The 10,314-nt window shown below is 45.3% G+C and overlaps 1 protein-coding gene across 1 annotated transcript; it reads right to left on the bottom strand.

Annotated features, from left to right (window-relative positions):
• Window positions 1–1,234: 1,234 nt before the first annotated feature.
• On the bottom strand, window positions 1,235–7,639 carry prune (prune exopolyphosphatase). The gene is made up of 9 exons (XM_053327841.1): window positions 7,447–7,639; window positions 6,480–6,587; window positions 6,200–6,402; window positions 5,618–5,802; window positions 5,374–5,532; window positions 4,611–4,702; window positions 4,025–4,183; window positions 1,879–1,969; window positions 1,235–1,569 (listed from the first exon to the last, which is right to left on the bottom strand). The coding sequence occupies exons 1-9, from the start codon at window positions 7,483–7,485 to the stop codon at window positions 1,346–1,348; spliced, it is 1,260 nt and encodes a 419-aa protein (XP_053183816.1). The 5' UTR covers window positions 7,486–7,639; the 3' UTR covers window positions 1,235–1,345.
• Between the last annotated feature and the right edge of the window lie 2,675 nt (window positions 7,640–10,314).

Genomic DNA, 10,314 nt, shown 5'->3' on the forward strand with positions numbered 1-10,314 from the left:
TGTAGTAGTGTGTAGTACAGTGTACTAGTGTGTACTAGTGTTTAGTACAGTGTAGTAGTGTGTAGCGTCGTCATGGTAACCTCTGACCTCTGACACAGAAACACTTCAAACAACTTTTAATTCTTCATCAGTTCATTTTTCATTTATTAAAAAAAAAACTTCTGATTGTCTGGTTTTGGTTTGAAGCTGCAGCTCAGCTGTTAGTGCCTTCAAAATAAAACTCCTATCATCATCATCATCATCATCATTATTGTTAGTACGCGGCCGTGCAGGTGATGTTTGGGGTCAAAGGTCGGCAGTTTGCTGCAGTTGCCCGTTGCCTGTTTTCTGGCTTTGTTGTAACTTCCTGTAGCTGCATACTCATCACTTCCTGCCTCTATTTCACAATAAAAGCAGTATCTCTTCCTTCCCTAAAAGGGACGGTCACGTGACGTTCCCGTCCCTGAAGAAGGAAGTGATGTCACGATGGAGAATTAAAGCCACACTGAAGATATAAGATGAGAAGTGAAAAGTTACCAAATTAAAAGTCTGTGAGTTTTATTACATTTTATTTTGTCTTTAAAATATTAAATTAGATTTTAATTTAAAGATTTACGACTTTTCCGTCGTTTCATTAAAACGTTTTCGGGGCCGAAGAGTCAAGTGACCGTACCTTTATTGTGAAACGTACAGGAAGTGTAGAGTTTAGTCAGCGTGTTCAATCAAACATGTTTGGTTATATTCTGGCAGCAGGAAGTGATGTCATATGGTCGGTCCGTCCTGATTGGTCCGTGTGACCGCCTCAGTCCCTGTCGGCCATCTTGCTGAAGGAAGAAGGAAGGTAGGAAAGGAGGGAGGAAGGAGGGAAGGAAGAAGGAAGGAAAGGAGGGAAGGAAGAATGAAGGGAGGGAGGGAGGCAGGGTGGAAAGAAGGAAAGGAGGGAGGAAAGAAAGAGAGAAGGAGGTAAGGAAGGAGGGAAGGATGGAAAGGAGGGAGGGAGGGTGGAAAGAGAGAAGGAGGTAAGGAAGGAAAGGAGGGAGGAAGGAAGGAAGGAAAGGAAGGAGGGAAGGAAGGAAAGGAGAGAGGGAGGGTGGAAAGAAGGAAAGGAGGGAAGGAAGAAGGAAGGAAAGGAGGGTGGAAAGAGAGAAGGAGGTAAGGAAGGAAAGAAAGGCGGGAAGGAAAGGAAGGAAAGGAAAGGAAGAAGGAAGGAAGGAAAGGAGGGAGGAAGAAGGAAGGAAGAAGGGAAGGAAAGGAGGGAGGGAAGAAGGAAGGGAAGGAGGAAGGGAAGAAAACTCTACACTACAACAGGAAGTAGTTTGGTTATAATCAGGCAGCAGGAAGTGATGTCATACGGTCGGTCCGTCCCTCAGTCCCTGTCGGCCATCTTGCTGATCTTGTCGTGCAGAGCCTGTGATAGGCCGAGCAGGCCGGCGTCCAGCGGGCAGCCCTCCACCAGGCTGTTCATCGGGGTGGGCGGCACCCCCCCTCCCTCGTCCTCACAGCCGTCTCCTAGGCGACCGTCTCCTTCACGCTCCCGCAGGAAGTCCTTAACGATGGGGAGGACCTTCTTACGGGACGCAAGTGTGTTTCCTGGAGACGGAGAGAGACAGGAAGTAGTGTGTAGTAGTGTGTACTAGTGTGTAGTACAGTGTAGTAGTGTGTAGTAGTGTGTACTACTGTGTAGTAGTGTGCACTAGTGTGTAGTACAGTGTGTAGTAGTGTGTAGTACAGTGTAGTAGTGTGTAGTACAGTGTAGTAGTGTGTACTAGTGTGTAGTACAGTGTAGTAGTGTGTAGTACAGTGTAGTAGTTGTGTAGTAGTGTGTAGTACAGTGTAGTAGTGTGTAGTAGTGTGTAGTAGTGTGTTGTAATGTGTACTGGGTCATGTGATCAGGGTTACCTTGGTGATAGGCTGCGATGTGAGGATGGGGGCTGCTGATTGGACAGAGGTTGAGGGCGGGGTTACGAGCTCGCTCCAGGTACTCGCTCACCTGCGGAGACAGAGACACAGCGGTCGTCACGGCAACCACACACACACACACACACACACTTACTGTTACACACACTTGCTGTTACACACACACACTTACTGTTACACACACACTCTCTTACTGTTACACACACACACACACTTACTGTTACACACACTCACACACACACACTTACTGTTACACACACACACACTTACTGTTACACACACACACACTTACTGTTACACACACACACTCTTACTGTTACACACACACACACACACACACTTACTGTTACACACACACACTTACTGTTACACACACACACACTTACTGTTACACACATACACACTTACTGTTACACACATACACATACACACACACACTTACTGTTTGTTACACACACTCACACACACACACACACACACACTTACTGTTACACACATACACACACTGTTTGTTACACACACACACACACTTACTGTTACACACACGCACACACACATTTACTGTTACACACACTTACTGTTACACACATACATACACTGACTGTTACACACATACACACACTGTTACACACATACTTACTGTTACACACACACACACACACACACATATTTACTGTTACACACACTTACTGTTACACACATACACACACACACTTACTGTTACACACATACACACACACACTTACTGTTACACACACACACACACACACACACATCAGTGACCCGCGGATATCCGCGTGTTTATCCGAGGGTCGGGCGGGTTCGGGTTCAATTTTTTACAAATATTGCGGGTGCGGGCCAGGTGGAGGGAAGGAAGGAAGGAAGGAAGGACAGGTGGAGGGAAGGAAGGAAGGACAGGTGGAGGGAGGGAAGGAAGGATAGGTGGAGGGAAGGAAGGAAGGAAGGAAGGAAGGAAGGAAGGAAGGAAGGAAGGACAGGTGGAAGGAAGGAAGGAAGGACAGGTGGAGGGAAGGAAGGAAGGACAGGTGGAGGGAGGGAAGGAAGGACAGGTGGAGGGAAGGAAGGAAGGACAGGTGGAGGGAAGGAAGGAAGGACAGGTGGAGGGAAGGAAGGAAGGACAGGTGGAGGGAAGGAAGGAAGGACAGGTGGGTGGAGGGAAGGAAGGAAGGAAGGACAGGTGGAAGGAGGGAAGGAAGGACAGGTGGAGGGAAGGAAGGAAGGAAGGAAGGAAGGAAGGGCGGATGTTAAAAAAAGCCGACCCCCGCATCACTGATGGACAGAGTCTCAAGGTGCAGCCGGGCGAAGGAGAGAGTCCAGTTTGGGGACCTCAGAATCACCTCTCTGCTGTTTACGGTTGATGTTGTTCTGTTGGACTCTACAGGTGAAGTGCTCCAACAGGTTCTGGGACGGTTTGCAGCTGAGTGTGAAGCGGTCAGGATGAAATCTGAGGCCATGGTGCTCTTCTGGGAAGAGGTGGATTGGCCTAAACCTACTGATGTCTTATATGCGACCCCCGCATCACTGACACACACACACTGTTACACACATACACACTGTTACGCATACACAGACACAAACACACTTAATGTTACTTACACACACACACACACACTTACTGTTACAAACATACACACACACACTTACTGTTACACACATACACACTTACTGTTACACACACACACACTTACTGTTACACACACACACACACACACTATTACGCACACGCACACTTACTTTTACACACATACACACACTTACTGTTACACACACACAATGTTACACACACACACACACACAGACACACACACACACACACTTACTTTTACACACATACACACACTTACCGTTACACACACACTTATTTTTTACACACATACACACACACTTACTGTTACACACATACACACACACTTACTGTTTGTTACACACACACTTACTGTTTGTTACACACACACACACACACACACACACACACACACACACACACACACACACACACACACACACACACACACACACACACACACACACACACAGGTAGCAGGATGTGGTGATGTCAGCGGTAAACGTGGTGATGTCAGCGGTAACCGTGGCGACGGCAGCCTACCTGCTCCCTGCAGTTGGCGCTGTGGCTGAACACAGCCAGCTCTCTGATTGGCTCTTTGCCCTCCGTGAAGGAAATGGTCATCAGGAGGAGAAGATCCAATCCCAGCTTCCGACAGAAAGCCGAGAGCTCCGCCTCCAAGTCCGCCCTCTGCAGGAAGTCCTGAAACACACACACACACACACACACACACAGAGACACACCGACACACACACACACACAGACACACACACACATACAGTGTAAGTGTGTAGTAGTGTGTACTAGTGTGTAGTAGTGTGTAGTACACTGTACTAGTGTGTAGAATTGACCTCCAGTGTGATGTAGTGTGTACTAGTGTGTAGTAGTGTGTAGTACCTCTAGTGTGTAGTAGTGTGTAGTAGTGTGTGTGTAGTACCTCTAGTGTGTAGTAGTGTGTGTGTAGTACCTCTAGTGTGTAGTAGTGTGTAATAGTGTGTAGTAGTGTGTAGTACCTCTAGTGTGTAGTAGTGTGTAGTAGTGTGTAGTAGTGTGTGTGTAGTACCTCTAGTGTGTAGTAGTGTGTGTGTAGTACCTCTAGTGTGTAGTAGTGTGTAATAGTGTGTAGTACCTCCAGTGTGATGTAGAGAACAGAGATGACGAGATTTAAACTTCCTGAAACAGCTTTCATGTCCTTCAGCAACATCTGCTCCGTGTTCAGACCTGAGTACAAAATACGTCAGTTAGTACTTCAGAGTACTGCATTTAGTACTTCAGAATACTGCAGTTAGTACTTCAAAATACGTCAGTTAGTACTTCAGAATACTGCAGTTAGTACTTCAAAATACGTCAGTTAGTACTTCAGAATACTGCAGTTAGTACTTCAAAATACTGCAGTTAGTACTTCAAAATACGTCAGTTAGTACTTCAAAATACTGCAGTTAGTACTTCAAAATACTGCAGTTAGTACGTCAGAATATCAAAATACTGCAGTTAGTACGTCAGAATACTGCAGTTAGGACTTCAAAATACTGCAGTTAGTACGTCAGAATACTGCAGTTAGGACTTCAGAATACTGCAGTTAGTACTTCAGAATACTGCAGTTAGTACTTCAAAATACTGCAGTTAGTACTTCAGAATACTGCAGTTAGTACTTCAAAATACTGCAGTTAGTACTTCAGAATACTGCAGTTAGTACGTCAAAATACTGCAGTTAGTACTTCAAAATACTGCAGTTAGTACTTCAAAATACTGCAGTTAGTACTTCAGAATACTGCAGTTAGTACTTCAGAATACGGCAGTTAGTACTTCAGAATACTGCAGTTAGTACTTCAGAATACGGCAGTTAGTACTTCAGAATACTGCAGTTAGTACTTCAAAACACTCAGACTCACCTGAGACGTCGAACTTGGCGTTCTGCAGCGCCTGGAAGAAGGCGCCACGCGGAGGTAATGAGGGGAACCGAGCCTCCAGCGCTGCAGCGTACTGACTGTCTTTCGGTGTAACCTTCCCTGCTGCCGGAGCCATGTTGACGCAGTCCAGCAGGATCGCCGCTAAACACGATCAGACACCGATCACACCGATCACTAATCAATACCTTCCATAGGAAATCAATACAGACTGATCAGTGACTGTTACCGTAGAGCAGCTGAGCGAGCTGCTGGTCCAGGATCTCCGGAGCTTTCTGGATGATGCGTTCTGTTATCAAGGTGGCGCAGGATCCCACCGTCTCCACGGTAACGGGGCAGGTGGGGGAGGGCTCTCTTTCCTGCAGGTGATGGTCGATCACCTCCACTACCGCCTCCTCCAGGTCACTGTCTGAACTGCAGGAGAGATGTCTACCTGTCAGGTGGTTGTATCTGCCTGTCAGGTGGTTGTGTCTAACTGTCGGGTGGTTGTGTCTACCTGTCGGGTGGTTGTGTCTACCTGTCGGGTGGTTGTGTCTACCTGTCGGGTGGTTGTGTCTAACTGTCGGGTGGTTGTGTCTACCTGTCGGGTGGTTGTGTCTACCTGTCAGGTGGTTGTGTCTAACTGTCGGGTGGTTGTGTCTACCTGTCGGGTGGTTGTGTCTACCTGTCGGGTGGTTGTGTCTACCTGTCGGGTGGTTGTGTCTACCTGTCAGGTGGTTGTGTCTACCTGTCGGGTGGTTGTGTCTACCTGTCGGGTGGTTGTGTCTACCTGTCGGGTGGTTGTGTCTACCTGTCAGGTGGTTGTGTCTACCTGGGCAGGACGTTGTGATCTACCAGCGTTAGGCGCAGGCGGCCGGCTCGATGCAGCGCTTGCAGGTCCAGCTGGTCCCTGAACAGCAGGAGGTCTGGAGAGAAGCCGGTCTGGCGCAGCAGGAAGAGGTTATCTGACCGCAGGACCAGGTCCGCCTGCCGGATGTTCAGCAGCGGGACGACGAGCGTCTTGCTGGGCGCCGTCTGACAAAGACACACGACACGTCTAACAGCTGTGGACGGGCGGACGACCGCTGATAGCTGATTGGACAATGTCTCACCTTGGACAGGAAGTAGGCGAAGGCCAAAGCGGACACCATGGAGTCCACATCGCAGGCCTCATTCCCCAGAACCACGTGGAACCCTGGTTCAGCCTGATCCACGTTTGCCTGACGTTTAATAAGAGCAGATTTATAACAAGCTTTACTTTAATAACATTAAACCAGTACTGTGTCTGCGATGTTAGTGTGTTTTTTTATTACACACTGAACTTAAAAACGTTATAATGAATATATAAATAATGCTGACACTGTGTTTGGTACTAACCGTTATCTCAACAAGTCAACCTGAACACTATACAGTCACCATGGAGACACTGAATACTGTACAGTCACCATGGAGACACTGAACACTGTACAGTCACCACGGAGACACTGAACACTATACAGTCACCATGGAGACACTGAACACTATACAGTCACCATGGAGACACTGAACACTGTACAGTCACCACGGAGACACTGAACACTGTACAGTCACCATGGAGACAATGAAAAGAAAACTACAGTCGGAACTACAGTTGGAATTATTTAGTAAAACTCTTTTTTAATTTTTATTAGAATGAGTTTTTTGATGCTAGTTGTAGTTTTAGTGAAGTATAATAACGCTGCTCTGAAGTCAGAAACCTCAAACTGACTGAGATCATTGCTCATTACAGTTTATTTCATTATTTCACTTTCTGTCAAAATCAGCAGCAGCCACTAGTGTGTGTGTGTGTGTGTGTGTATATATGCGTGTATGTATGTATATGTGTGTGTGTATATACGTGTATGTATACGTGTGTATGTATGTGTGTATATATATGTGTGTGTGCGTATGTGTGTATATATATGTATGTGTGTGTATGCGTGTGTGTACATATATGTGTATGTATATGTATGTGTGTGTGTGTGTGTGTGTGTGTGTGTATATACGTGTATGTGTGTGTGTGTGTGTATGTGTATGTGTGTGCGTGTGCGTGTGTGTTACCTGCACAGTTTGACGGCAGCTCGATAGAAACTCCTCCATCTCCCGTTAGCCGTTAGCTAACCCGGTAGCTGCTCCTCTAACCCGGTAACGGAGCCGGTAAACGGTAGCAGCCTGTAGGCAGTAAGAGCTGCCGGTTCACCGAGCAGCGGACAGTGACACGCACGTTACCGTTACCGTGAACTCGAACGCATGACTCTCGTTAGTATGGTGGGTAAAAGGTCATGAGGCGTTCAGGATCCCGGATAAATGCCGGAAATGATGCGCTCATGAAGAAGTACTAATACTATATTAAAAGTACTAATACTGCAGTGGAATAATACTACATTAAAAGTACTAATACTACATTAAAAGTACTAATACTTCAGTGGAATAATACTACATTAAAAGTACTAATACTGCAGTGGAATAATACTACATTAAAAGTACTAATACTACATTAAAGGTACTAATACTGCAGTGGAATAATACTACATTAAAGGTAGTAATACTGCAGTGGAATAATACTACATTAAAAGTACTAATACTACATTAAAAGTACTAATACTGCAGTGGAATAATACTACATTAAAAGTACTAATACTACATTAAAAGTACTAATACTGCAAAAGAAGGACAGGAAAGAATGGAGGGAGGAAGGAAGGATGGAGGAAAGAAGAAAGGGAGGAAAGAGAAGAAGAAGAAAGAGAGGAAGGTGGGGAGGAAGGAAGGACAGAAGGAAGGAAGAAAGGGGGGCGGAGGAAAGAAAGAAGGAAGGGAGGAAAGAGAGAAGGAGAGAGGAAGGACAGATAGAAGGAAGGAAAGAAGGAAGAAAGGAAGGAAGGAAGGAATAATAATAAATAAACACATATAGTGTAGAAACATTGGTTGTAAAGAACAGCCATATTTCCAGCAGCATTTGAAGGCATCACGACCCTCTGTAGGAATGGGATTCTGGGTAATGTAGTGTCCAGCTGCTCCTCCTGGATCACGCTCATTCAGTGACTTTAAAAAATAAAATTGACAGTTTAAAGAAACAAATATTGTATATTAATCATTTTTAGAAAGTTCTTGACTCATAAATATGATTTAAAAAGAGGCATTTGAGGAGAAACTGTAATCTGAGAAGGTTTTTGCTTTTAAAAACCAGTCCTTCGAGTGGTTTAATATTTGTAAAACACAGTGCACGTCCACTAGCTCCAGGATCTGGAGAGAATTCAACTGGAAGAATACGGTCAGATTTTTTATAACCCCCAAGATTAGAAAAGGGGCGGTGTCTATTCACATGGATGCTGACCATACACATATATTCTGGTCCTGCCAAAAGTTATAATGAATGTGGTACAAAGTAGACCCCCCGACGGAGGAGCAGTGGATGTGCACTGTGGAAGAGATTTTTGTAATGGAGAAAATCACACATAAACTGAGACTACAAGAGACACAATTTGAGGATAAGTGTGAAAAATGGACTGATTACAGAAGACGAGAAGAGGACACCACCATCGCCACTGAACAATAAGGACATTGATATAAGGATGAGTGTTTAACTATGTATGTATGACCAGGCGGGGAGTTCCTGTCCTCTGAAAAGAAGCCAATGCGGAAGTAACTTAGAGCTGCATTCTATCAAAAGGCCACCAGGGGGCGACCGTCTCTATGCAAGTCAATGGAGAATTCACCAACTTCTCACTTGATTTCTAACCTCAGTAAACGTTTTCAAAATGTGTTTATGGTCTCAATCGCTAGTTTAAAGCCTTCTTCAATGCAGTATGATGTTCATTTGGGACATTTTGGCCTCCCTGATTTTATATGTGAAGACTAAGCAGGGTATGCATTAGGGCGGGGCTACGTCCTGATTGACAGGTTGATTGACCAATGTCCTCGAGATCCAGCCCTCGTAACCATAGCAACCTCCCCACTCCGCCGTTGGTCCCACCCATACGTCCGTCCATGACTCCGCCTCATGCCCATATAAGTAGAATCCATGTTCTTTTTTTCCCAGCATGCACCTGAAATTTTCAAGATGGCGCTGCCTAGATTAGAAACTATTGGCTTCCGAGCAGCAGTCCACCAGCCAATGGGTGACGTCACGGATGTTACGTCCATTTCTTATATACAGTCTATGGTCCTGACACTGTAATTGTTGAAAGAAAATTTGAATAAAAATAAGTTACAAAAAAAACAAAAAAAAACAAAACAGTCCTTCAGGTCTTCAGGTTTCAGTCAGGGACTCACGCAGGTTGGTACTGAAATGTCAGTTTATTGTTCCAGGGTCAGTTAAAACATTCATGTTCATTTCATACAGACGTTTAAAAAAAAACAGCATCTTATAAAACACACAAACTTTTTTTTTACCTAAAATCTTTTTCTCTTAATTTCTATATTTGACTTTGGTTTTATATTTAATCTTATTTAATATTTTCATCAGAGAGATAACGCCTGTGTGACGTTTAGTTTCTGCTCATCTCAACACTGCAGACGGTCAAACACCTTCATCACATTGGCAGGTTTGTTCGGTTTAAGTCTTATTGAGGCTGTAATGAACACTGCGGCCTGTGGGGGCGCTGGCAGCTTACACTGGTATTATTTTCAGGTTTCCACGGTAACACTGATGTGAAATTTAATCAAACTGCTTCTTTAAATCCATCAGAGATGATCAGAGACTGAAGTCACACGGGGACACACACACCTGCGTTACAGGGACACACACACCTGCGTTACGGGGACACACGCACACCTGCGTTTCGGGGACACACACACACCTGCGTTACGAGGACACACACACACCTGCGTTACGAACACACACACACACACACACACCTGCGTTACGGGGACACACACACACCTGCGTTATGGGGACATACACACCTGTGTTACGGACACACACCTGTG

This window comes from Scomber japonicus, chromosome 10 (assembly GCF_027409825.1).
Source record: "Scomber japonicus isolate fScoJap1 chromosome 10, fScoJap1.pri, whole genome shotgun sequence".
In the NCBI taxonomy this organism is placed as follows: Eukaryota; Metazoa; Chordata; class Actinopteri; order Scombriformes; family Scombridae; genus Scomber; species Scomber japonicus.

What these genes read in the sequence shown, in the direction of transcription:
- prune (XM_053327841.1), bottom strand. Translation starts at nt 7,485, where the DNA reads ATGGAGGAGTTTCTATCGAGCTGCCGTCAAACTGTGCAG. An exon ending in CGCCAAGTTCGACGTCTCAG is followed by an intron (nt 4,703 to 5,373) that starts GTGAGTCTGAGT and finishes TTTTGTACTCAG; the next exon opens with GTCTGAACACGGAGCAGATG. An exon ending in GCGCCAACTGCAGGGAGCAG is followed by an intron (nt 1,970 to 4,024) that starts GTAGGCTGCCGT and finishes CTGTCTCCGCAG; the next exon opens with GTGAGCGAGTACCTGGAGCG.